The 27908-nt window shown below is 45.4% G+C and overlaps 2 protein-coding genes across 10 annotated transcripts in view; one reads left to right on the top strand and one right to left on the bottom strand.

Annotated features, from left to right (window-relative positions):
* The window catches only part of CDC42BPA (CDC42 binding protein kinase alpha), a 178532-nt gene extending 164126 nt beyond the window's left edge, over positions 1 to 14406 (top strand). For 4 of the 9 annotated variants that reach the window (XM_079299015.1, XM_079299016.1, XM_079299011.1 and 1 more), the window contains 4 exons: positions 2568 to 2753; positions 7426 to 7543; positions 8244 to 8401; positions 9535 to 14406. In XM_079299015.1, the coding sequence (XP_079155141.1) occupies positions 2568 to 2753; positions 7426 to 7543; positions 8244 to 8401; positions 9535 to 9666 (594 nt within the window). In that variant the 3' untranslated portion in view covers positions 9667 to 14406. Of the gene's footprint in view, positions 1 to 439; positions 2294 to 2567; positions 2754 to 7425; positions 7544 to 8243; positions 8402 to 9534 lie in introns of those variants that run through there. The other 5 variants (XM_079299019.1, XM_079299013.1, XM_079299014.1 and 2 more) reach the window with 3 other exon arrangements.
* A 2713-nt stretch (positions 14407 to 17119) lies between these two features.
* COQ8A (coenzyme Q8A) overlaps positions 17120 to 27908 on the bottom strand; it is a 40102-nt gene continuing 29313 nt past the window's right edge. The window contains exons 7-15 of the mRNA XM_079299023.1: positions 26369 to 26454; positions 25188 to 25328; positions 24054 to 24135; positions 22903 to 22996; positions 22013 to 22154; positions 20467 to 20574; positions 19700 to 19765; positions 18910 to 18996; positions 17120 to 18459 (exon numbers count right to left, since the gene is read on the bottom strand). Of these exons, the coding sequence (XP_079155149.1) occupies positions 18172 to 18459; positions 18910 to 18996; positions 19700 to 19765; positions 20467 to 20574; positions 22013 to 22154; positions 22903 to 22996; positions 24054 to 24135; positions 25188 to 25328; positions 26369 to 26454 (1094 nt within the window). The 3' untranslated portion in view covers positions 17120 to 18171. The remainder of the gene's footprint in view (positions 18460 to 18909; positions 18997 to 19699; positions 19766 to 20466; positions 20575 to 22012; positions 22155 to 22902; positions 22997 to 24053; positions 24136 to 25187; positions 25329 to 26368; positions 26455 to 27908) is intronic.

The following is a 27908-nucleotide window of genomic DNA, read 5'->3' as shown; positions in this document are numbered from 1 at the left end:
ACAAGGGGGAAATCTGTTTTCTCTGTGTGTTGTTTTCCATTGTTTTCCAGTTTTCTTGGTATGCACCAGACACTCTGATGTGTTTGAGGGCAGTTGCAGTCTATTGGCCTAGTCCCACATTGTTCTCTCCATGAGCACACTCCCTTGACTTCAGCAGAGCCCTGCTGTTTGGGCAGAGCCATGCCCAAGGCTCAGAGAGAGATCAGATTTAGGAGGTTTCAGGCAACTGTAAATTTGCATCCTTCTGTTCTTCATGGTGAGCACTCATGGTCTGGCTTTGGTACACAGAAGCTGTTGTTTCCTATTAGCAGAGCAGTAATCAGAACATATTTGTGTTTTATTGCTGTGCATCTGGGTCATTGTCTTGTTCTGTACAATTTAGAATCGTTCCTGTCAGTGTATCCCCAAACTTATTTGTTTACATGTTTTTCTTCCCTAGCAGCCTGTCACCAATTAACCTGGCCGTACAGTCTGGCCTCCCTTCTGCCCTCTTGTCCCTTGAAGCCACTTTATCGTGGATGCTCCTTTGTAGTGAAGATCTGAAATCTGCAACTGCACTTACTGCAGCACAGACCACCTCTCTGTGTACATCAGATGTACAGGATTGATTTTGCTTTCATATTCTGCATGCCTAAGTATTTTTATATACAAAAGCTGGTCTTGACTGCCATTATATTTGAACATTATGCTTCAGTTTGACCTCATTATACATGAGCCATTCTACTTCCATTCTAGATGATGTGTGAAGCTTTGCTTGTTTCAATTGAGAAACTTTTAGAGTAAATGAATATTAATCTATATTTGGTATTCTTTAAAGAAAATGGGAACCCCATGCATGCATCTAATGGTGGAGTCTATGGAGAAAGTTCCATGGAGTATCATTTTTAAAATGTTGCCATATCGTGGCTTTCTCACATTCATGAATGCTGGCTAAATATTTTCATGATCTGCAGCTGGCTTACCCTCTGCTTTTTAGCTTGTGGTTTTAGACACTGCCATATCTCCCTTATTGGCTTTTAGGAATGTGGCTGGCTTTGCTGCCAGTTCTCTGTTGTGAGCAGAGACCTCAGCAAAGCTGCTGTCCTGGACCATTTTGGAATGGTGGCTTCTTGTACTGATATTTAGATGCTGCTGAAGTTATTAAGAACAATTTCATGTATATTATGTCTTATATGCCATAATGTGGTAATTGATGTTTTGGTTAACAGGCAAAGCCTCATAATAACCGTGTGTTTTAAAAAAAAAGTTGGATTTTACCAGCTGAAATGAAGAGAACAGTAACAATAATGTTTGATAAAATATGTATTGGGATGTGACTTAATGTTCTTCCAGACTTTAATACTTTCCATATACAAAAAGTAGTGCCTTAGGTTTAGTGGAGGGGTAAACTATATTTTTACCATATTTTATATTTTAAGTCCTAACATTTCTACTTTTACTCAGAAATACCTGTTTTAAGGAGATGAAATCAGTTGGATGAGGGGAAGAGGAACTTAGAATTTAGAAAGGAGAAAAAGTATTCTGATTTGCTGGTGTCCATAGGAAACCAGCCAACTGCAGGCTGACTGAGCATGTACAGATGGCACAGGGAGGGAAACAGAGCCTTGAAATTCTCTTCCATTAAATCTGGATTTAGATGACTTTAAATTGTATGAGCACTTGTGTCAGCACATTCTGTAGAGATGAATTAGAAACCATTCCTGTTTAATTTGCAGGGTTATTTCTCCCTTCTCCTTCTTTTTTCACACTTTGGGAGCACTCTGCTCAGCTGACCTATTAAAGATATTTCAATTTCCCAATGCTTTCACACTTTCTGTGCTGAGGAAGGGTCTCATTCTCTGCAGAGCAGGAGTGGCAGTGCCAGGTCCCCTCGGCACTGTCGGGTTTAAGCCAGTGTGGAGCAGGACATGGACCTTGGTCACCTGTCTGTAGAGAGAGACTTGTCCCAGTGGTCTGACACTAACCCCTTCACCTTCCCACACAGCCTGTGTCCCCACCCTGTCAAAACACTGTTCCCTCCTGTTGGAAATACTCTGTGTTTGTTGTACGGGTGATAATTTTAATGGAATTGCTAAAATGCATGAATAACAGAAGGAAATCTCTTAACAATCTCTAACTGCTGTGTATGCTCATCTTTTCTTCTCCCCACACCACCTCACCTGTGTTCACCTTCCTTTGTTTGTGTTGATATCTATTTTAGATTGTAAGCTCCTCAAGGCAGGGAATTAATGCTTCTCAACTGTCTGTAAAGCACCTTTTACAACTGTGGTGCTCTTTGAAATATCAAAAAATAATAAATATTAGAATCGATTCCCAATGAGTTAAAAGTTTTATTTGTTTCTAATGTTTTAGCATCAGCAGCAAGGGCAGCAGGCCCATCAGACTCTGTGTCAGGAAGGTGCTCAGAGGCCCGGGGGTGGCAGTGTCAGACCCTGTGTGCTGCCAGCCAGCAGGGTTTGCTGTCTGCTGTCCCTGCTCTGTGTTTCACTGCTCTTGTGGAACTGCTGGTGCCCGTGTAACCTGTACAACCATCCTTCATTGCTTTCTCTCTCTGTTGTCTTTGATAGCAGCGTTCCCCTTATCAATTCCCTCATCATCACTCCCGTCTGATCTCCTCTCCGAGCAACTTTGAGCACATCTACCACATGACTGTTAATTCAGCTGAAAAGTTCCTCTCTTACGATTCCATACACCCTGCATTTTCCCCGTCTCCACGCTCTGTCCTCGGTACTCCCGACTTTGTCACTCTGAGGGTACGAACGGCTGAGTCAGGTGTTCACTCTACTAACACTGTGTGGTTTTTCTTTTGCCTGGCTATTAACCTGGGAGAAAACCCCTTGTAAGCTGTTCCTTCACCCCTCCCCTCCTGTTTGTGCCAGATAATTTACTTTCTGCTGTCAGCTGGGGTCTTCCCGCTGCTCTGACATTCCAAGGAACAGACACTTCGTGGCCTTAGAGAAAAAGTAAAGTTCGGGCTGAACCTTTTGCTGTGAGAATAATATTTTTAATCACCAGGAAGGATGTGAGAATTTTGAATGATAAGTTCTCTGTTCCACAGTGTTCATGCTCCAGCAGTCAGAGTGCTGCATCCCAGGTTGAATTAGGAAGAGGTTCTAGATCTGTGTTGGACCAAGCTTTCATGAATTCATGTGGAATATGAGAATTTGTGCACAGTACTGTACACAGATGGAGAGAGACAGACACAGTGCCTCAAGCAGTTTCTAGGTTAAAGGAAATGAGTGAAATTAGAACATGTAGAGACAGGATAGAAATTAAAGATATGCCAACTTGCTGATGTAGATCCTCTTAACCCTGGATTTTTAGGCAGAGGCTGAGGTAGGATGCTGTTCTGTAGGCATCCTTCCAGTTGCAATGTAAATTGGAGGGCTAGAAGTGGTCTTGCCTTTTTTTCTTGCGTTGTGCATCCAGGTCTGCCCACCTGGGGGTTGCTGTCTCCTGTAGAAATACAAACCAAAGTGAAGCAGGCACAAAGGTACCTGCAGTGCATCATCAGCTGTGTACCATGCTGGGGCCTGCAGCTCTGCCTGGGACAGATAAATCAGGAAGAACCTGTAGGTAGATGTGTGTAATGCTGTTGTTTGCTCAGGCTTTGTGTGGGTCCAGGCCATGCCCATTGCTGTCATGGGAACATTGCTCATGATTTCTGGCAAACCTTCATTGCCAGGCTGCTTCAAGTGCCTCTGGGCTGCTGTGCTAGAGCCCTGTCACTGGGAAGGTTTTGGAAACATACCTGCATCCAACACTAGGCAGAATTTAAGAATGCAGGAGAAAAAGGGATCTCCTCCATATGGCTCCAAAACCAATTTGCACAGCTGAGCTTTGACTGCTTACATGCATGGTCATGTGTCACTGCTGTGAGGTCTCAGTTGTCACAGCCATTAATACACAAGAGGAATGCTCTGTTGAAATGCAAAAAAAAAAAAAAAAAAAAAAAAAAAGTAAAATACTGTTAAATTGAATTGAAAGCTGTTTCTCTCCTAGAGGGTTATTAGAGGGTCACTGAAGCTGTATTTCAGTTCTGGTTTTTAACAGGGTTATTTCAATCCACTGTGCTATAAAATTGTCTGTGTTTGATATGCAGCGATGTATCACCGGACTGTGACCCTCCCTCTACCTTCCCTTTCTCATGTGAGTAGTCTACCTGGGACCAGTGAGGAATGACTCCTGGTGCTTCAGACAATAACTCTCAAGATTTTCTTTAGGAGCATCCTTCATCCTAATGTTGCAGCCTCCTAGGATAAATTGGAGGGGAAAAAAGTGGAGTGGGCAATCTGGAATGTCAAAATACTGCCCTATTAGCTCCTTAGAGCTCTAGAGGTTTGGTCTTGTTTGAGGAAAAGTGTTTGTCTGCTTTGTGACTTGAGGGTAGAGGTGCTGGAAGCTGTATGGAAAGCCAGGCTGTGATTTTGGTTTCCTGTCTGTCCATCCTCCCTTTATGTTTGGAGATTTTAGTGCAAGAAGAGTGCCATGGTCCCATTTAGGACTAGATATTGGAACCAGGACAGGGTGGAATGCATAGGGGAATTAAAATAATGACCTGCTAAAAGTAGGCTTTTAGAGTCTGCCATATTATTTTATGGAAGAGTTGAAAGCTGAGTTTTATATATAGTTTGATGAACAAAGCACTATTTTAAAATAAAAACAACCCCAAAACAAGAACAAGCAGCACAGTGGACAGAGGAACAGAGGCAGAGCAGTTCCTGTGGGTGCTGTACCTGTCCAGTCAGACCTTGTCCCTCATCCCAGTGTTGGAGAAGGTGCCCAGGGAGCAGCTGGAGCAGGAGCAGAGGCTCTGGAATGGGATGCACCCAACTGATCTGGGCCTCTCCCCCTATTTCACAATGATTCACTTTGCTCAGCAGCAGCTTCTCTGCTGCTGCTTTTGCCCCCACTTCTTTCATCTTTCTCCATTTGATCCAGCAGTGGGGATGAAATTTCCTGCTAGGATTTGAATTGTTACTCGAAATGAGGGGGTTTTGTCCCTCTAAGTAAAGCAAGCTGAGGTTTCCTTTCTGTGTTTTTAACCTGCTGGATTGTGCTGCTTTATAACTACCGCTAATAACCGCTGTTTATTTTCCTTTGAATTCCCTTCCTGCATCGTGTGCACACCATTTCCAGGAGGTTTGGTCCAAAATGCCAGCATCCCTGGCATGTGCTTATTTTATTTTTAGAACAAAGAACCATGAAAGATTTGCTTTGTGGAGAAACTTTCTACAAGGAATTACATGGACGCTGCGAACTGAGCTCACAAAAAATAATCATCTTTAGAACACACTGTTAAAAAAAATGAGTCTTTTTGTGCACCCACCCATTCCCTCCTTCCCCTGATGCCTGTATGTTGTCTGCTCAGTCACTGTGAAGGAGGTTAATCACCCTATCATTAAACATAATTGTTCTCTTTGCAAAATGAACCACTGTAGGTTTATAGCAGCCTTGCACCCCCAGTGTACTAAACCCAGTGCACACATGGTGCTGCACTTGGCTTTCCTTTCTTTCTCAAAACACAGCAGTAGCTCATTCCTCAGCCCCTCAGTTCCTTTGTGCATCATCAGGGGAGTGAGCCTCCATGGTCTAGGTACAGCCAAGAGGTTTAAACTTTGCATCTCAGTTTATTGTATGAGGAAAAAGCAGGAGCTCAGTATTTTGTACTACAAAATAGGTTGGTTATTCACATTTAAAAACAAAAAAAGAAGGGGGCAAGCTAAGCAAGAGACAGCAATTTAATTCCACAAATATTTTAAGAGACTTTTAAGCCTTTAGGTATAAATCCTTATGGTGCAACAGTGGAAGAAGGGAGAAGTAAAAAGGGCTTTTTCATTGTTAAGGTCTCTGGTTCTCTTTTGCTGGTGTTTGTGAGAGATCTGGGAAGAGATGAGAGATTGTAGTTCTTATTTGCTGCACATTAAAAATCAGCCATTTCTGGCACCCTGGGAGAATGAAAAGCCAGGGGTTGACTGTAAGATCAAAGGGGCCTGTCAGAGCAATGATTCCAAGGATCATTGCAAGACTGGATTTGGCAGCAGGTTGGTAAAATTTATCTGATGAAGTCTGACCTGTATGAAATCTGTTCCGTACAATTCCTCAATTTAATTATCTATTTTAAAATACAGATAGAGACATTGGTAGCACCAAGGTTCAATGAGAGTAACCTTGTGGGGGTGGAATCTTTGTTCCGGTCTGAAATTTTTGTAACACCCTAGTTTAAAGAAGCACTGCAATTGCAACTACTGTTTTATATATGGCTACTTAATCTCAATGTGAGGATGGGGAAGTAATTAAATATAAATAGGAAGAAATGAACAGTTATTGCAGAGAGGGGACTGTCAAGGATAAGGGAGGTAATTCTTAGAGCTACCTGCAGTTCTTTTACATTGTGCATATATGAAGGTTCCCTGAACCTAATTCCAGTTAATGGTATTGTCTTAATAGTGCAAATCACACTCTGTTGATGAGCAGGATGAAGTCTCATACTTAGCCAGAGCTGAAATGACACACATGGGCAAGTCCCTCTGGGCTAGGAAGCCAGCTCATACACAGAGAGAGGGGCTAAATAGTCTGAGAAGTATTCTCCCCTGAGGACAGCTGTAGGTTAACAGAAGCAGAAATAAAATCTCCCAGAACTCATTTCAAAGTACTCTTTCACCTTCTTTTAAGGACAATTTATGTTTGATGAACTGCCCTATCCAAATAGGGAAATTGTGATTTTATCTCCTCAGTAAAGGACCACTTCAGTCCAGATTAATTTGGAAAAAACACACTGGAACTCTCAGGATTCAAAACAGGAACAATAATTAAAATACATAGAAAAACAGTGGCATGTGCTCTGGTCCTTCTCTTTGTGCAGGCTGGAAAGAGGAGGCTGCTTCTCACTTTGGCTCATCTAGTGTAGGTTTGCAGGGATGCTGTTAACACCTTTGGAATTTCATGAGTAATTACTATACAGGTTGATCCACTAGCTATTCATAACTCTGCAAAACATTAGGGCTTAACTTGGCTGTTGTATCAATTTATGCAATTATGGCACAAACAATGGCACCAAAGAGAAATTGTAATGAGATCTTCGGAAGCTTGTGTTCAGAAAGAAGGTGTTACACAGTGTAACTTGAATATATCTCCAGCAGCTTCATTAGGCTTGCAAACCATCCTTTCAGGGAAATTCTGGAATTATTCCATGTATTCCTTCAGTTACCTGCATTTGTCCATGTAATTCAGCACTTGACTGCCGTGCTGCGTGTGCTGCCGGTCTCTGCACTAAACTGCAGAATATTATTTTGCAATTTTTGCTGACTTGCTGCCCAGATACCCAGCCCTGGTAAGGTCGGGGGTTTAACATGTTGTGGGGCCTTACAGCACAGAATTGCCAGCAGTGGGTAAGTGAACATGTGGTGTGTGTGTGCATTTCAGAACCTGCGGCCCCAGGAGAGCCGGACGGTGTTCAGCGGCTCCGTCAGCATCCCATCGATCACGAAATCCCGCACGGAGCCGGGGCGATCCATGAGCGCCAGCAGCGGGCTGGCAGCACGTAAGCCAACACAGCTCTGCTGCTCTGGGGGCTGGGCACAAGTGTTTCAGGGAAAGGGCTGCCTGCAGTAGCCTCTGTCCATGCTGCATAAGGATTTTCCAAAGTCATGGCTGACTGCATTGCTGCTGAGGGCCAGCATCACAGCCTTGCTTTCAAAAGAGCACATGAATAAACAGGTAGTGCTTTTGAGAGTCCCACATTTGTAATTTGTCATTTTTTTTAATTGATGTTAGAATTCAAATTACATTCTTAGCCCTGAGGCTGCTTTGCTCCTGCTCAAGTGTTTTAAATCCGTGGCAAGTTGTTCACAAGCTCCATGGTTATTAATTTTGTTGCTGAGCTGTGTGTAGCTCTTGATGCCTCTCTTGCCACTAGTGCAAAGATAAAGCAGTATAGAACTGGCTGCTGGAATGGAAGATTGGCATTGCATTGAACGAGGCCACTGGAATTAGGCAGCCATCACAGCTGTTTCTACAACTCCCGCCTTTTTTGGGAACACAGTGACTAAAGTAAAGCGTGGCCAAGAGACGGACTGGACAATCCACAAGAACTGCAGACAAGCTAAAAGCCACCGTAGCCTGCAAGCCATGAGCTTGGGACCTTAGAGACACTGCAGGAGAGCAGAAGTAGCCAGAGAAGCAGCTGAACAAGTTTGTGGCGTGTTGAGTGGGGTGTGTAACAGTTTGGTTCCTCTCTGCAGGATCGTCTGCGCAGAACGGCAGCGCTTTGCGCAGGGAGTTCTCGGGAGGGAGCTACGGGGCCAAGCGCCAGCCCATGGCATCGCCCTCCGACGGCTCCCTGTCCTCGGGGGGCCTGGACCAGGGCAGCGATGCACCCACAAGGGACTACGAGAGAGAGGTGGGTGACAGCAGCACAGACACCTCAGGGGTGTCCTTAAAGACGAGGCAGTTCAACCCTGTCGTGGGGTTGGCTACAGGTTTGGGAGTTGCTGACAGTGGAGAGATGGATTTCCTGTAGTTCAAGCTACAAAAGACTTCGGTCAAAGTGTCAGCTCTGGTCCTGGTATTTAAGATGCAGAAAAAGCACTCTGTGTTCCTTACCTGGAGATGTGTGGTAGCAAGGCTCCCCCAAATACCAGCCCAGTAGTGACATATCACAGCTTGAAGTGCTGGTATTCCTTTTGACCTTTAAGTGCAAATATTCATAAGCTATCTTAGCAACCATTCACAGGAGACATTTTGTACTCAGAAGTTAACGAAGTAATTTAGGAATTATAATTTCATTTAGAGCAAGAACTGGTTTTAATAATTTCTATTCTGTGCAGTCAACTGTCATTATTATAGGACTGAAATCCTGCCCAGTGCTAAACTCAGTGCCTCCAGCTGAGGATGTTTTACATGGGAGGGTTCAGTCTGAAGCTGACCTGCAAAACTTCCCCAGCTTCCCCATTTTCTTAGCAAGGAGTGTGAACCTGAGAGATCACACAGGCTTTTCATGGTGCTGAATGTGTCCTGCCAGTGGAAGCTGGAAGGCAGCTGTCAGTCCAAATTCAGGCTCAGAGTTGCATTCTGCTGTACTCTGGAAGATCCAGGTAACTCGATAGGATGTTTGAATTGATACCCTGGGGCTGACACAGAAGAGGGAGCTGTGATGATGCCACAAAGATTTCTCATTTTAGTGCAAGAGCATCTTGGTCATAATCTGTGAAAAGGCAGGAGCTGTTGTATCTTCACAGGCAGCCTGAAGCTGCACACTTTGCTGGCCAAGGAGCCCTTGGTAACACACACAATTCCTGAATCCTACTGGTGCTGTGTCCCTATGTCAGCATCACTTATGCCTGCTTAAAGCAAAGTGACCTGAACACTTGATCTCAGGTCTCCTTGGAAACTGAGCAAAAAAGATCCATCAGTATTTTTGGACACAAGCAAAGTCCCCAGAGGCGTTTGAATCCAGCCACTGTTGCTGAGACTCTCTCAGTCATTCCTAAATCCTGTTACTTACTGGTGTTCTTGTGTGTCTCTGGGCTGCAGGACTCTGACTCTCCGAGACACTCGACGGCATCAAACAGCTCCAACCTCAGCAGCCCTCCCAGCCCCGTTTCTCCTCACAAGACCAAGAGCCTCTCCCTGGAGAGCTCTGACCACGTGAGTTGGGACTCATGAACTGCTTCAGCATTCAGATTTGGCATCACATCAGCTTGCTGTCCCCATGGCTGTCCCCTTCACTTGCTCCAGTTCTCACCTTCATCCTCCTAACCCTGCCCATTCCCTGTCTGAAAAGGATCTGGGAGTGGGGCACAGAGGAAGGTAAAAGCTGGTCGCCTTCAGCACCGCTCGGCATTGCCTCACCTCCCCAGATCTGACAGCAGCAAATGAGCAAAGCTAGGGTGTTGGTAAATATCAGATACTGTAGATTTGTATTAGTATTGGTTTCATTTTTGTGGTTACAGCTGCTTCATTTTTAAAGACATATTTATCCCACTCCCCTTCCACTCCCCAAACTGTAGCGTTAAGTAGACCAAACCAGTATCAAGAAGAGAAAATTCAGAGGGATCTTGTTTTCATACAATAGCTCATTGTACTGTACAAAAGTAGCACAGAGACCCCTTCCCCTCCATGGGAAATGATCAGTATGTCAGAGGCACATAAAAGCTTTCAGCCACCACGTTTGAATGTCAATCTGATTGTCGCCAGCAAATCCTTATTGATTAAAATGATGCATATTTTACTACAGTACAGAGTTTAAATAAATATGCAGATGTTAGAGTAAAATACGTATGTATATATTCAAAGAAAAAAAGCATTGTGTATGCAGCAGAAGATGGATGCTTATTTAAAGAGCCTTTAATTTAAGATTTGTGTTGTCCCCTGTTTTCATGCTCGGTGATTTGCAGACTTGGAGGCCTGGCTAAAACCTCCCACAGGACAGAGATTCCGTGTGCTCGGCGCTCGCTGCACTGCCGTGCGCTGCAGTGCTCTCACATCACTTCTCTCTTTCTGGCTGTAGCAGAACTCAAGCTGTAGTTCCTACTTTCCTGGTAGTCCCCATCCTTTTCAGAAACAGCAGCAATTGGCAGCAAGGCCCTGTCCCAGCAGCCACGGGCTGCTCTGGCTCCGTGCGTGCCACCCGTGAGCTGGAGCCTTGCAGCAGCTACAGCAGAGGTGCTTCAGGCATCAAGGCAGCTCAGTGCAGCTGGATTCAGCAGGAAAACTGTTTCCCTGGCTCAGCCTTTGAGCAGGTCTAACTCTGAAGGGAGCAGTCTTCCACATCTTCTTGACCATCCCTAGCAGCAAACTCTTACTGTCATTACCAAATACTGTTTGCTAATACACATCAGCCAAACGAGTGCCCTTAGCCCAAAGCTGGCCCTGGCTGGCTTTGCTGTCACTGTAGCAACAAAGAACCTTGAAGACTGACCTCACACTGTTCACACTGTAGTAGTCAGAGATGCCTGGTGACCCACAGCTGCTGCGCTGGCAAGGTTGGCTTTCCTCTGCCCCCTACCTGTGCTGTGGGTTTGTGCAATTTGCAGTTGTTTCTATGTGCTCACCTGCTGTTTGGTTCCAAAAGCAGGGCAGATTGGAGGGCAGGAAGTATTGCAGTGGAAGGCAAAGCCTGCTGAAGTTGGAAAAATAAGTAAAAAGCTGAAGTGGTCACCCAGTCGACAGAATAAATGAAAAACTGACGTTTTCACACAGCTGTATGGTAAGAGGAAGATGTCTCTTCTCTTCAGCTAGCAAGGCAGATTGTGCTTTTCATTCGGGATGAGCCTCTCTTCCCAGTAATATTGTTGCTGACTTCATACTATGACCATACTCAGACACATAAGGGCTTTTTGTATTTAGAATATTGGGGTTTGTGGGTTTCAGAAACTTGTTATGGCTCTCATTAAACCATTCTGTATTCTTGCAGTCAGCACTTATGTAGAGTTTCACCCACACAGAGGTGTTTGGAGTTTTGCAGTTTCTGTCTTCCCTAATAGAAGTTGTAGGTAAGTTCAAACCATGTACAGTAATCTCCAGGTATGATCTAAATGTGACATAGGGAACAAGACACAGATCATCTAATCCATTTAATCATGCTGGGTCTCCTAGGTAAGATTTCTCTTTCACTCTGAATCAAGGGGCTTATCCAAGTTTAAGCTCATTCAGTGTTATTTTGGGACAGGAATTCAAGAAATTATTGTAAAAACCATCATATCAAAAGCCTGTCTCTCTCCTATTTGGGTATTTCAGAGTAGCAAGCTGGTTGTGTTGTTTGTTTTCACTTCAAACCTACTACTTTTGCAAGCCTGGCATTTGAAATTAAAAGCTTTAGCAAACAGCAAAACATCTGAAAGTAATTCCTCCCAGAAAAGTTTATGTATTTCTGAGGGACAGATAGGCAGGGCATTATTGGCATTATTGAAATTCCACATCAGCTTCTTTTTAAAGGCTGCATATTGCTTCAAGTATAGCCACTGCTTTTTCCCCACAATTCCCTTGTTTTGGTGAAGCATGTCCACACACTTTTCAAAACCTTTGCAGACTAGTTTTGTATTTACTGTATGTTGTATTTAAATAATAATCTTATTTTGATGTTGAGAGAAGGCATTTAAATGGTAGTCATTAAAGACAGAGCAGCCTGCATGGCAATCCCCTGAGAGAGGGTCACAGGATCGTTTTCCATGGACTTTTTTTTCCACAGTTGTGCTAAAGCTCTATCTGAAAATGGAACCCAAAGAGCCACCATGCAGCAAACAATTAAATGGAGTAAACCCCTGTGTTTACTCCATTCCAGTGCCTGCAATCTATTGATAGCAACCCTGGCATCTTCAGGCAGAGCATAGGTCAGCTGTGTTACAACACTAAGCTCAGAGGATGAGAGCTCCACAGGCCCACACTGTTTGTACACAATGTCCAAGCCTCAGCAGTCTTCTCTAGGATTTATTCACTCACTACTTTGGTCCTGTGCATTTTTATACATGTTTGTTCAGAAGAGAAACAGCAACTGTTCTCTCAGTTGAAAAGCAAATGACCTCATCACTTATTTGAAAAGAGAAAAATCGTCCTAGGACTTTAATAGTTTTATATATTTGGGGACCATTTGGTTACAGACTCAATTTGAAACCACACTCATCTCTTTTTGTTGGTATGCATACTGCAGCTGAGCTTTCTAAAGACTCATTGGGCTAGGAAAAGTAACTTGGTCATTTGAACTGTAAGACTCTTGACTGGTATCTCCAAGGCAATTGTCTCCTGAGGTCTGATGTTTGCTCCTTTGCACTGTAGCACTGCTTCAACTTCACAGGTCCAGGGCTGCATTTTGTTCTGGGAGCTTAAAGTCTCCCCCTGAATTCCTGACTGTGGCACATGTTCTCTGCACACAGGATGTGTATCTAGCTGGTTTTTTTCTCCTTTTGGCTGAGACTGAAGGTGTGTGTTTGCATTTTTGACAGTGCTTGAACAGATGGGTTGTTGGGGTTTTGCCTTTTTTTTTTTTTTTTTTTATCTCTTTTGATGGCAACAAGGATCTGAACAGATTCAGGCAGCTACTAAGGATTCCAGGTTATAGGATGGGATAGGTTTGGTAAATAGTTTTCCCCTGCACGTGTGCACACACAGGTATATGGCTTCCTCCCACATTTCATAAACCCAAAAGCAGGGTTACAGTACTCTTTTCTCTCTTGCCTTTGGCCTGTAAGAAGACAGCTGGTGGTTTCAAAAAAACATTCCTGAGACTGTGGTGAAGTAGTTGCTTCTTTTCCCCTCTATTAATTGCTGTGGCTTGTTATGAATATGCATTTTGCCCATTTAAATGAGTTTCAAAACTGAGTCAGGAATGTTTTCTCTTTGATTTGATTTTGATAAGTTACAACACAGGTGTGTTATTCTCAGGTATATGGCAGAGGGAAGTTAAGGGTCTTGCCATACTAAAAAAGTCCAAAAGGCATAGCTTATTTATAGAAATGTAGTGTAACTTCACCTAGCTGGTTCACAGTGTGTCAGCCTTTCCAAATAGAACAGTTGGATTATTAACACAGAAACAGATTTTGGCCCTGTGTTGTATTGCATGGCCAGACCCTGAATGAAAGGACAAACATGCTCTTGCATGGAAAAAGGGTTTATTTTCCATTTTATGAATGCTGTTTAATTTTAAATGAATGCATTAAAGTAAATGTATTAAAGTAAAACTTATTGCAGTGCAAGTACCCACAGCTTCTGAGCCTTAGTCTGAGAATTCAAGTGGCACACAGCAATTCCTGCTGTGGGTTCTTTTGTTAATATGAGTCCATTCCATGGAGGAAATGGGACAATTTTTCTGCACTAACACAACATGCACCCTTCTGTGCACTTTGTGTTCACAGTTTGTTTGATAAACACCCCCAGAAGCAGCTCTGCTGCAGGCTTTCCAGTCTGAATTCCAGCTCCTCTCATTCTAGCTGCAGCTCAGTACAACCTGTTTTCATTCTCCATTTTAAGACAGTCATCTACAGGGAAGAAATCCACAAACAAACCAGTGTTGCTATACCTGCCTTTTTATGTATGACAGTTTCATATCATTTATTTTTAAAATATGTTTTTTAGGTTTTTCCTTGTAATATTATTGTACAGTTTTGCATGGCATAGATGTAATCACTTTTTTGTTTTAGAGTATAAAAGCTGACAAGTGTGCGTGTGGGGGAAAGATTCTGCTTTTTGCCTCTTCTCACTCTTTTGTTTAATGCCCTCAATGTTGTAGGGGACATTGTAAGAGATTCTCTGCTACAGAACAATGATGTAGATTCTTTTGCACAGAAATATTTAAGGTGGAACAGTCAACAATGTAAAAATGACTTACCACCAATATTTTATGTTGGTAACACACTTAATATTAACCTACTTTGATGTACTGCAATAAAACAGGGAACTGTTAGAAATGGAGATGTTCTGTCTTTTTTTCCCACCTCCCCACATTAAGCTTTGAGGAGGCTCTTGAAGATACAACATGCTGGTTCTGAAGAAAAGCAGTATGTGAGAAAAATCAATTCTCCTTTAATAGCTTTCAGAAAAAATAACCAGATCCTTTTGAAAAATACAAATTCAGAGTCAGTGGATACTTTGCTATATTGAACTACAGTTTCTGACCTTTTTCTTGGGTCAGTAGTTATGTAGTCTGTGTTTTTGGTGTTCCTCTTTCATTTATATTAACAATGTTTCAGTTGTCCTGGTGTTAGAGGCTGGATTGTTCTGAGCTACCAACACCACACTGACCTTCATGCACTTTTAAGTACATCTCAGGGTACCTGTGAAGTTTTGCATGTGCTCTGACCCTTTACTGTCACCCACCCCTTCCTCACAAGTCAGCCTGGAATTTTCTCTGTACCAGAGTGTTGGGAAATCTTCCTCTTCATTCATTCATTCATTCCCTGTTGGTGTAATGTTGGAAATGGCTTTGTTGGGCCCAGGGAAATTTAGATTAGAGATTAGGAAAAACTTCTTCACAGCAAGGCACATGAAATATGGGAACAGGCTGTCCAGGGAAGTGGTGGAGTCACCATGCCTGGAAGTGTCCAAAGGATGTGTGGGTATGGTTTAATGGTGAACAGGGTTGGGTTTGGTGATCTTAGAAGTCTTTTCCAGCCTTAGGGATTTTGGGGTAAATCCTGGCTTTGGTACCTGCTTCAGTTATCCCCCTGCAGCAGGAATACAGGACTGGGCTGTTACTCATCCCTCACTGCCAGCCTGGAAACAGGCACCATGATTCCCATTTTTTCCAAGGCCTTAGGCTGCCTTACTCCTGTCCCTCTCCTTTCTCAGCCCTTCACTCTAGTTCATGTGGCTTTAGGCCCATGGCTCATCCCGTTGAGCAGCTGCTCTAGCTCTGGGACAGACCCTGGTTCCTGTGCTCTGACTTTTCAATCAGTGCTTTATTTCTGGTGTCCCAGGGGTCCAGTTGCACATCCCAGCTGTGAAGGTCTTGGGAAATAGGCCTTGTAGTGTCAGAGGTTTGGGGATTAGAAAAGCAGGAACTGAACTGCATGTTCACCTCCTGTTCAGCTTCCTGTTGTGATGCAGCAGCCAGGTTGCCTGAAGAAAGGAGGTATGAAAATCACTGCTACCAGAGGTAGCCTGAATCTTGATCCTTTAGAATGGAAAATCACTGTCATTAGAGAGGCAGCTTTAATCTCCAGCTAGCCCTGCCCTGTGCAAAGAAGAAATGTTTTTACAGATTTTTCTAGACCATGGAAGCTCCCTGCAGCACAGAAACAGTCACATCCTCAACCCTGCAAGCTTAGTTAAAGCAAATGCAGTGGCTGGCACAGATCAAGTGTTCCTGCTCACTGTATAATGTCACTTCTCTGACTTGAAGCCAGTTCCCAGCTCACGTTTTCTACACAGCTGTTCCTCTGACAGGCAGTTCCTCCTGTCACAAATCTCTCTGGCCAAAGCTACAGCCATTATTAATGTTTTCAGAGCATACACTAAAGGCCAAGAGAATTAGGGACAGAGTTCTAATTAGCTCTCCTAATAAAGCAACATCTCAGCTTCTGCAAGTTGTTGGCCTCTTGCAAATGCTAAACAACTCTGCTGTCGTTCCCAAACACTCTCAGGAAGGGGAATGTTTGCCAGGAGTTGAACACTCTTGCCCCAGCATGGTATACACAAGATCTGGGCTCAGATGACCAAGTGCTTACTGGAAAAGTGAACTGTAATGCTGTAGCTTACTCTGCTGCCTTTGCAAGTTCTCTGAACATGCTGGCCTTGAATCTTCAGTTTCAGAAAATCTGTTCTGAAGCTCATCTAATCTAATTCCCTTGTCAGCTTTCTATACTTTGCTTTTTAAACTTAAACATTTAACAGCTCAAACAACTCCGCTGTTTTTACAGCTGCAAGGTCTAGAGCCAAAGGAGAAAAACTAAACAATGCCTATCAGAACTCCAAACAAGGAAAGTTACTGTAACTTTGTACACTGATAAACTGCTTGATGCAAAATTATTACTTCACTGGACAGCAGAGTTAACTCTTCTCAAGAGGTTAAGAATAATCTGACTGGTATTTTGAATTAAACTACACTGCATCTTGTTCAGCAGTCTTAAATGAAGTGGCTTATATGTTTATGGCTTTGGAATAAAGATAATACCATAACCTGTTTTCCTATTTCTCAGAGGTCCCTCCTGAGAGGGACCATTTATTCACTTATTTATTCTTTCCCTCTGAAGTGTCAGCTGTCAGGATTTCACAAATGCTGAAATGGAAGGTCAGACAACCTGGGTATTGCTGAGCTCTGTTAAATAAATATACCTGATACTTGCCAGACAAAGACACCTGCACCAGGTAAGCCTAAATTCCAACAGCCTCTCCTTCACAAGTGGAGGAAAGGCAAAGAGACTTGTGTTCAAGAGACTGTTAACAGAGTCATTGAAACAAAGAAAGGTTAAAAAGCAAGTAGAGTACCAGGGATTTTCATGGCATGAGCAGGCCAGGGGTAGATGGCCAGGCAAGGGCAGTAGCAATCCCTGGAGCAAGCAACTGCAGTAAGAGGAGACCTGGGAGCAGCTGCTACTGCTCAGCTGCTGTTTATCCCCCAGAACAGGACACTGCTCACTTGAGTGTCCATTCCCACACCACAAGATGACACAGCCACAGCAGCAGCCCCACTGCACAAGCACTTGTTTATTGACATCAGGAAGTCGTACAGGTACAGGCTTTGTACAAAAACCTACAAAAGTCAATTTCCTAACTTGACTCCAAGAGTTTAAAACTGTGCGTCTGGTTTGAACTGTGAGACCTTTCAGCTGGAGCTGCTCACCAGAGGCAGCACATTTGTCTGCCTTACAGGGAAGCACACAAAGGAAGATCTTAGTCAGGAGTCCAGCAAGCAGTGGATGTCAGAGTTGTTGCTTATCTAACTCGCCCTCAGGAAAGCTGATACCTACCAGACAGTGCAGAATCCCACTATTTGTGCTCAGATATAGTTCTGCTGATTACAGGTTTGACTCCCAGAACTGAGATGGGCTGTGAGAATGTGTATGTGTGTGTTTAAAAGAGACTGGCACTCAAATCTCGGACTTTTAAAATATTTCCTATGTTTAGCTTGCAAGCCAAAAAGAGGCAGAAAGCATAAAACTTCTACTTACACACACGCCTCTTGCATTAAATCAAAGTCATTAGAATCCAGGAGGGTTCTCAGACTGCCACCACTTGACTTACAAAAACTTGGGGGAGGTGCTGGATGTGTCTGTGGTAGGGAACACCTTGGTATTTCATTCTATAAATTCACAGTATGAAAACTACTTGAATTCCACCTCACCTTGAAAGAGGGAAAGTTTTTAAAAACAATTTGTGGAGAATTACAAATAGGTTTCAATATTAAATTCTGCTTTTGTCCTCCTTCCCCTACTTGTTATAAAAACCTCTCAATATGCAGCCACCATCACAATGTTACAAATGCATTCAGGGTAGTCAGCTGGTGCCCTGAAGCAGCACAGAAGCACTCAAGCTGTGGGCTGTGCTGGCAGTCCAGGTAGGACAGACATCAGGAAAGAGCAGCTTTGTCCTCATGGAATGCACACCTGGCTTCCAGGGCACAGGGCTGCTGCATCTCAAGAGGATGGAGAGCTGGGGAGCAACGCAGGGGAGGCTTAGAACGCTCTCTGCAAGGCTCAGCTGAACCGGGCCCTCAGAACAAGTTCATTCTTACTACTCCTATGGCTTCTTGCCCCTACTGCTCCAGTATTTGCTATATGCCTCTTGGAACATGTTTTTGCAGGGAATTTTGGCCTTCAGTTTGGTGCAGATGAGGAAAGAGCCGCCCATTTTGCGATGAAGAGAATAAGTCTCCTCCGGTGGGGGGATGAGCCGGTGCTTCAGCATGATGGGGATTAAACCGTGGATCTTCTCTGTGGTGCTTTGGTTGCCAAAATCAAAGGGCTCCTCAGATGCAAAAGCCTCTCCCAGGATGAGGACAGCATTTAAGTGGGCATCTTCCATTTCCTGCCCAGAAGGAAAGAGGGATAAGTAACATCACTAGACATGACAACCACCAGGGAGGTAAAGAAATGCTAAGAGCAGCAGCTCAGGAGAAATAGCCCTGTCCATGACAAATGGAACCTCCAGCCCCCAGCAAGAGTGAGGAACATGTTCATACAGTTTTGAGCAACTAAACCTTCCAGAAGACCAACTTCCCAGTCATGAAATTTCAGGAATTGTTATCACCTGCAGGGTCTTGCAGGGGAGGAGAAGGAAGGACAGTGTTTTTGGGGCTAGCTGTATCCTCATTACTTCTCCTGCTCCAAAAGGAAAGCAAGAACAAAAGCCAAAACCTTTTTTGCCCTCCTCCCTCATGCTTATCAAAAGGGCTTTTGGACTGACACTTTTGCCACATTAGAAAATCTGGGGAAGTTCACAGGGCCAACACCAAAATCAGACTCTTCTGTTCAATACCTTGATTTCATAGCCAGTGAGGAATTTCATCTCGATGGATTTCTTCAGTACTCTCTCTCTGTCCATGTCAGCAGCTGCCTTGATTACCTGAGTAGGAGGAATACTTTCAGGAGAGCCAAGAGATGACTGAACAATGTTTTGAGCACAGGACTGCTGCACAGGCCATGGGAGCACCCACCTGCTCACTCCCTTGCCTCTGCCCTCTCTTCAGGGGCCTGCATGCTGAGCAGGTTAAGAGCTACTGACTGGCTCAAAGATCCAGCTCTTCTCAACAGGGTGACACATGGCCCAGAGAATGTAAAGGACAGCAAAAAACCAGCTTCCCAAATAGTAAGTCCCTCTCCCAAAGAAATAACAGAGCCAACTGAGCAGCTTTAGGTGGCAGCTGCTGGCCATAGCAGCTCAGTTACTATGTGCAGAACGTGGTGATCACAAAGGAAGAACATCTGATTTCACATCAGTTTATCTATCTGTGAAAAAGCTAGAAATCCCTGCATATCCTCATATGAAAATCACAGAATTGTGAGTGCTCTGATACACCTTGTTACCCAAGATCCCCAGCATGCATCACTGCAGTTCAGTTCTGTGAACATCCCAACTCAGAGAGCCAGCAGCTTGCAGCACACGTGCAGACACCCATGGCAAGGGATGAACCAGGCACAGAGATCACCCTCTTGCTTCCATCCCTGCTTCCCTCACACCTAAAGTGTATTTGAGGACAAGGTGATAACAGCTATGAGATAAGAGTATTTGCAAAATCCAGTGCAGCTCTCTAGGACACTGTCCTCACCTCTATGTAGACATCTGTGAACTTCTCATCAAACCCTCGCGTTGCTCCAAAGTCCAGCAGGGCCACCTGGAATTGGACAAAGCCATCTGTATTAGAGAGCTGATCATTGTGGTAGAACCTGATCTTGAGAGTGCTTGTGATTTCTTCAGAAAGCTCAGCTGGCTTTCCCAGCTCTCCTCTGCATCCCAACTGCTCCAGAATCCTTTGTTCCCAGTCTGCAGCCCCAAGAGCTGCACCAGTACAGGGCTGAGGAGGAATGGCCAATGCCAAGTGCCCACACTGCCACACCTGCTCTGCTGGCAGCTCCATTTAGCCTTCATGTGCAGGGACAGAGCAGCACTGAACTTTTCCTAGCACTTGGCAGACTCAGGAATAAAATTCCATCTGCCCTACAGAGCACAAACAAGCAGCCAAACCAATGAGCAGGGATTGCTACTCTTATCTTCAGCACAGCACAAGAGCATTCAACTGAAGAGTCCTGGGCTCAGGTGTGTCCTTGCAGGGCAATGCCAGCTGCAGCTTCCCACTGACCACCTTCAAAACAGATCCTGAGGCTAAGGAAGTAGCCTGCTTACAGCAGCCCTTCTTTCCTACCCAGCCCTAGTGAGGACAAGTGGCAAAGGGAGGTTTCCCTGTGCTATCTGCCCATGCCTCAAGGACAGAGAGAATCTCAATAAGGGCTAATTAAACTCTGGGAATGAGCAATAATTCAAAAGCTGGTGAAAACCAATGTTTGTATAGGCAGAACAGTGGCTGCTCAGGCTTACCTTGTGCAGCTGTGGGTCATAGAAGAAGTTGGACCAGTTGGGGTCAGTCTGCATGTACCGGAACTCAAACAGCTCCCGCAGGCACAGCACCAGGATGTTGTGACAGATCTTGAAAAACGAGGAGAGACAAGAAACAAGTCAGGAGGGCAGCAAGCCCTACTCACACCTGTAACTTAGAGCAGGCATAAGCAAGCAGGGAACACATCACCACACCAGCAGGAACCATCTGCTCTATGCTGCAGAGCTGGAGGAGCAACTCCCAGCCCATACCACGGGACATCCTTAGCAGATGGCACAGATGCTCCAGTGCTCATCCAGCTGCATTTTGGTGCTGCCATTTAACTTTCCAGCATTGACTGGAAATGGGTGCACCACTGGGTGGCTGCACAAATGGGACTCTTGCATGATACACAGACCCACCGTGCATTCCCTCTGTGGGCTCAGCACTGATCCAGCTTGATGGAGAAGTAGCAAAGCCACACCTCAGGACTGACAGGCACAAAGAAGCAAGAGTAGCAGTCCCTGAGGACCCCCTGCTGAATTACATACTCCAGCAGAGCTCTTCTGTGAGAATTGCTAAGCTGGAGCCTATTAGCAGAACTGCCAGCCTCACTCTGCCCCTCTTCCAGCTTCTGTAAAGCTGAGTGAAACATCATATCTAAGGTAGAAGGAAGAGAGCACCAAATGCAAGCCTGACCCTGCTACAGGACACTGCTATTTGGGTCAGAAGGCAGAGGGTCAGCCAGGTCAGTTGCTTATAGAAAAAATAAGAAAAGCAGCATCCCAGCTCACAGCCTTTTAAAATGAGTCCTGGTTATAGAGCAGCTTATTGCTGGGGACAGTCCCTAAGAACAGGCAACCAGCTCTGGCAAAGCTTCAAATCTAATGTCTGAGATTTGTTTATCTAGAGCAACAGACTCTGTCGTCTTCCCCAGTGACCTGCTAACAGCTGACAGCTCACATTAAGAACACACACACACATCCAAATACCAGGACAGTTATTTCTGCTACTAGAACAGCTGCTTGTCCCACTACAGCACTCCAATCCCTGGCTACATTCAGCACCAACACCCACCTATCCCTATATCCTTGCTCTTGTTTTACTGACAGGTACTTTCCCAGCAGCCCTGTGCAGCACAGGTCAGTCCTGCAGGAATGATGCCCAACTGCTTGCACTGGGATAATTCTGCAATCCTCCTGCCCAGGAGAGCAGCTGCATATCTTCTCCATTTTCCCTTGCTGACAGTCCCACCTAAACTTAAGGTCATCAGAAATGGCATCTCACAGTGAGGCTACATCCCCTTCAGCTGCCCTTGCCATTCACCCCCTCCTGAATGCTGGTGCCTGCAAGGCCCTAACAAGCCTGGAGAGACTCTGGTGTCACTGCCACCTTCCCTAAACAGATCTTCCTAGAGGCTCCAGACAGTCCCTGATTCCAGCCCTGCCCAGGGTTTGCTGTGCCACAAGGCCTCCCCCAGTCTGGCAATCATGGGCAGGCCAAGCACAGGGCTCTGAGCAAGACAGAAGCACAACCTCCCCAGTTTACCTCATTTCGAATCTCCTGGCTCAGCCCTTCAGCTTGATCCAAGGGAAAGCCAGACACCAGCTCTGTGGTCAGCACGTGCTTGCTGCACAGCTCATCTATTACTCTTGGGACATAGAAGAAGGGGTCATCTTTCAGCAGCTCCCTAGGGATGGAGGAAGGAGAGAAAAAGGTTCAGGATCCATCAGCAACACCTCACACAGCTCTTCACCACCCCACACCCTGGCTGAGACTGCCAGGATATGTTTTCCTCGGCAATTACAGCAGGGATTAAATCAGCAGAAACCCTGCCAGTGACTTACAGCTGCTGCCAGCTCCTGAGGTCACATCTCCTGCCAGAGCAGTGATACTGAGAAGGCTCCAGGCCGGTGCATCAAGGGGCACTGGGCTCTTCTGCTCACCCACTTGGCTTTAGGGCCAGACTACACACATGGAATTATTTTGCCAAGGGGAGCAGTGCCACAGGGGCAGTCTGCAGCACAGTGCTTATAGTGTCTGCAGCAGGACAGCCAGCATGTAAAAATAATCTGGATGCTACGGCAAGCCAAGGGAGCAGACAGCACTGGTGATGATAACTGCTCACTAGGCTGGGATAAGAGCACTGCAACCTAGCCTCAGGAGTTACTGCAGCACCTTCACATGTGGCAGAACAGACAGACTTGCACAGGAGGAGGGAGGATAGGTGATCACATGTCACCTGACTGAAGCCATGCCCATGAAGTCAAGTGAGACAAGGTGGTGATTCTGGGGCACAGCTCAGGCCACAACCTTGCACTGTTCCCCTGTGCCATATGGCAGGGCACAGCAACCAGCTCCCCATCCCTGAAGTTAAGCAACCTCTCCTGCCTCTCCCTCACACACAGAAGGGGCTGAAGGCAATGGTGGGGACATACTGGAATTTCCTTGCACAGGCAGCTTCTCTCAGGTAGTCACACTCCAGGGCCAGCTCTCTGCTCACGACTTCAATCAAGTGCTCTGGGAACAAACCTGCAAGTCAAACAGCACAGGAGAGAGCAGGCTTAGAAAAAAGCACCTCCTCAGGCTAAGCTTTCCAGAGCTGCAGCTGAGGAGCAGCTGCTATCCAGCCAGCTCTGAGCTGAGGGGTACAGGAGGCCCAGAGAGCCAAGGTGTATTGCCAACCAGATGCAGGCTGTGCACTAATCCAGGCCCAGGCTACACAGCTGCTCCTAAGTCAAGGAACATCCACACCACTGCCCTATGCAGAGCTCTGTCCTCTCCCAGCTCCCACCCCACAGCCCAAGGTGTCCACTCCTGCTGCTGGCACGGCTGTGCAGGGACACAGCCCAAAGACAAGCACCTGAACACTGGGCAAAAGGAGGCTCCAAAGCACACCTGCCTCCCAGTGGCAGCAGGCACTGCCAGGCAGGAACAGTCAGCATGACTAATACAGTGCACTGCAGCAGCAGCACGTAGCCAGGGCCAGAGATGCCAAGCCCAGTCTTCTTAGTTTTGAAGAGCACAGAATTATAGACATGGGTGGCTACAAGGAAATATGGAGAAGATTGAGTTCTCCCAAATGTACCAGAAAGTAACAGGATAAGATAAGACTACCTCACCTGAACACTGCCCACACTCCAAACCTAGAAAGCCATTAAAAGTGAGTATTCCCAGGAACTTTATGTTTTGCCAAGAATCCCTATGGGTTTGCCTCTACAGAGAGCACACAGACAAGTGCAGGTTACTCTCTGGTGGATGTGCCTACACATGGCCAGAAAACACACAGGTGCATTTTCCACCCCACAAAGTGGGCACTAGAGCAAACATGTGCCCAGCAAAGGTAGCAGCAGCTCTGCAGCAGAGCAGGGGATCAGAACATGGCTCCCCAAGCTGGCCCTGCACCCTCTGCTCACATCTGCTCCTCCTTCTTTCTGCAGAAAATCTGCCCCTGGGCAGACTCTGTATCCTTAAGTCCCTTTCCCCAGTTTTCAGAGGGACACATGAAATGTGCTGCTTGAAAGGGGTTGGCAGAACACAACCTGCACCAGTGGGAACACAAGGCCTACCAGGGTCTCTGTCTTTTTACCTTCAGGGAGAATATTGCTCATGCTCAGGACAGCCATCAGGTTGTTGACATCACTGCTGATGCTCTGGGCGACTCCGGGGTACTGTGGGCCAGAATGGGAGAGGGCAGTGTTGAGATTATATGACCTGGTTGTACATGGCATGACAAAACACCTGGCTCAGCATCCACTGCCCCCACATCACAGCCTGGCAATGAGCCAGGGCATCCCTGAGCCATGCATCCCACCTCCAGAAGCTTATTCAAAGCCCAGCATCTAAACCAGGGGGCAGACAAAGGCTAAGATGCAGTTCCTTGCAATCAGAATGGTGTGCTCAGATCCTCTGATGGGAATTCATCCAACACATGACAGGTTCTCAGACACACAAATCTCACAATAGCCATGGCAGTCAGTCATTTCCCTCCCACAGCTGAAAGCACACGCCCCTGGAAGCCCCAGTGTGTCATTCCCAGCAGTAGGGCAAGTGCTGAGGTCCCAGCCCAATCCTGGCAAAGGCAGCTCCTCCTGTTCTCACCTTGTCTGCCAAGAAGGGAAGGAGCCTGCACTGCTGAGGAGAATGTGTGCTGATGCCAGAGGGTTGAGTTTCTGCTGCTGCTACCTTGGCCTGACTTCAGAGAGTACTTGGGACACAACTGGCTTGAGAAGACATCAGAACCCATTGATACTATTTCTAAAGTCTCCCCATACTACAGAAACCTACCAATGAGCTGACCAGCGTTGCCTGGGATACTGCTCAGTCAGCAAGGGATCTCACTCCTTGGGATTATATCCATGCTGTACATGGAGCTTTAACCTGAGGTTGCTGATACCCAGAAAGAGGCCTGGGGTATGTGTACATGCCAGAAAGGGGACTGACATTGGAGCAGGTGGGACCCTCCCATACAGCCCTAAAGTCCAAGCAGTCCCTCAGCACCTTTATCCCATACTGCAGTGCAATATCTATGGAATGTCTCCTGCTCATCTGGACTCAGACTGACTCAAGCTGCAAAGCATTCCTGCCTTTTCCATTCAGCTTGCACTAGGTAAGACATATTTTCACTTGCATTAAAATGCTTCTTATTTGTCTAGCAGTACACACATAGCTCTCCTGCCCTTCTATGACCCCAAACAAGACATGGCTGGTCTGTAAAGCCCACCTGGATTTTCATGGCAACTTCTTTCCCGTTTTTCAAGCGTGCCAGATGAACTTGACCAATTGAAGCAGCAGCAAAGGGACGTTCTTCAAAGAACTCCAGCTTATCCCTCCAGTTGGGGCCAAGATCATTGTTCAGAGTTTTCTACAAATAAATAGGAAGTCAGGTATGGGAAACAAAGTTTTAAGACTTTCAGTCTTGGAAATCACGTTCCTCTAAGGTGACTGAGTTATGAGTACCTATAACCTGCTTTCTAGATCATCCTCTGTGCCTTGTCATTGCACACCAAGGCAAGGAGTGGTCCAGCCAGCAATACTGTCCCAGCACTTAAAAGGTGCTGATCAGATCTCTGCCCTAAAGCACAGAAATCCTGAACACAAATACCACTGCCTTGGCAATACAAACATCCCTTTTTAGGTGCCACTTGCTATCTTCCAGAAAATGAGCAAGGAGTTAGCTATTTCTCCTCTTTCATCATGCTGCCAAGCTAAACAGAAGCAATCCAGGCATGACTCTCTTTAAGGCAATATTGACAATTAAACATCACAGCCTGCTTTAACATCTTTTTTGCTACCCTGCCAGACTGCCATATTTAAGTTCTAGCTCTGCTTAGTGTCTTTCAGAAGATAAGTAGTACTGGCAGTTCCTTTTCCATCACCCTTTACACATTAATTTATAGAGAACATACACATTAGGAAAAGCAAACTTAGTTCACTTCATTCTGGCTCTTCTTGATGGCAAGTTAACCAAAAGGGTAAGGACAAAGCTGCTGTTAATTTTCCAGCAGACTAAGGCTTCTAAGTCTGTTTCTAAAATGGGATGTAGACATATCTAGACACCAGTTTAAGACCCACAAGAAAGACAAGAGGAAACACAAGAAAAGGCTACACTCAACAAGACCCTATAACCATATTTTTGTGCAGCATCCTGCTCCATCAACATTAATCTCAGGACACGAAAAACTCCCACAATTTTTCCCCTCCATCAAAACCCAAACTTTCATTTTTTTGATAGAAAAGACAGCACATAATTGAGAGAAGGAATGACATGCTACCCACAACTGAAAATATTCAACATTATTAAAATATTCTTTAAAATCCCATCTACCTCCCTTACTAGGGCATGGGTGACATTTTTCTGTCCATTGTCCCTTTCTCTGACAAGCACTCAGGAATATTCCTCACCGTCATCTGCTTTATTGGCATGAAGTCAGCGCTCTGACGGACACGCTCAAAAATCCTCTGCAGGTGGGGATTGATGAAGGCATCATCTGCCAGGAAAGCACACAGCAGTCAGTGCAGGCACTGCATTCCTCACCACACTCAGAAACGTGCTCCTGCATTCAGACAAGTCAGGCTGTGCTGCCCCAGGCACACCCCAGTGAAGGTTTTAGCATTAATTCTTAGTTCTGTTGGTGTGGTGACAGACTGCACAGACCCAGGAGCAGAGTGCTCTGCCTCTGTCACACACCAGCCCACCTTCTGCTGGGGGCAGTACAACATCCAGCTCTAGGAGAGGCCACTGCCTCATGGAAACACAGGTCACGGAAGGGACCCTTGGAGAGCCACCCCAACACTCCAAGGTTCCCAATGTGGTTTAATCCAGTTCATTTTAAGGGGCAGCAGCTCCTCTAGAATGCTGTGCAATGGTAAAATATCACTTAGACAAGTAGGGAACTCTTGGAGAAATCAGGATTTAGCATCTGCTGATACTTTAAACAATTGATCTACTGTAAACAACTGCCCAAAGGCAGAGCAACTACAAGTGGGCAGAGGACAATACAGCTGAGCCAAAACTTTTAAATCAGAAGGATTTAGCAAGCAAATATTTACATTCTTAAGAGGAAGAGCTAGGGCATCTTGAAAGATTAGTCCTTTGCTTGAGCAAAGGCTTTTACAACAACTCAAAAAAAAAATACCATTGCTGGCAAACTTTTCATTTTATAAATGATTATAGAGGAATCAGATTTATCTGCTGCTCTCCCAACACTGGAAAAGTCCAGGCCTTGGTTCTGAGAACTGAACCTGTACATGCAATTGTCACACTCAAACAAAAAAAAATACTGTTCTTCTCCAAATATACATGCATGAACCACCTTATGTCTATCCCAGGAAATAAGTAATAATGACTTTAAGAGGACTGTCCTGGGAAGAAGGGTGGAAAGGAATGGAGAAGAAAAACAATGCAGAGATGTGACATTAACACTGAGTATTGTTTACAAATTCCCATGAAGCCATAGCAGCATTTAAAAGTATTAACAAAACCACACTGTGGAACCCAGAGGAGTTTTTAAGAGGAGCTCCCATTCCATCACTGGAAGCTGGAGAGGAGCAGGCTTTGCAGGAACAGTGAGCAGAACTCCTGCTGTGACTTTACAAACCCTCAAGAAGGTGAGACATTGCATTGTGTGCACCTCAAACACTGAAAGAAACACCTGCACTGTTCACTGAAGGTGTATCACTGCCCAGCCTCTGAACACTCTACAAAATATTCTCAGGGCTATGTGAAGGTATTAACCATCATGCTGCAACCAGTGTCACCTGCACTGCCAAGGGTGACTGGGCAGAAGGAGAATGGACTAAGACTCCCCCTCCCAGATGCCATCTGTGTCAAAGCATCAGCATCTGCCACAGGCATCCAGGACCAACTTCCTTTGTTCTGCTTACTGCTGACATCCATAAACCTCTCAAGGGGTTCCAAGCCCTAGTCTGAGAGGGCATCCAC

This window comes from Erithacus rubecula (assembly GCF_903797595.1).
Source record: "Erithacus rubecula genome assembly, chromosome: 2".
Taxonomy (NCBI): domain Eukaryota; kingdom Metazoa; phylum Chordata; class Aves; order Passeriformes; family Muscicapidae; genus Erithacus; species Erithacus rubecula.
Note: the sequence above shows the minus strand (reverse complement) of the source record. Positions and strands in the feature narration are given on the sequence as shown.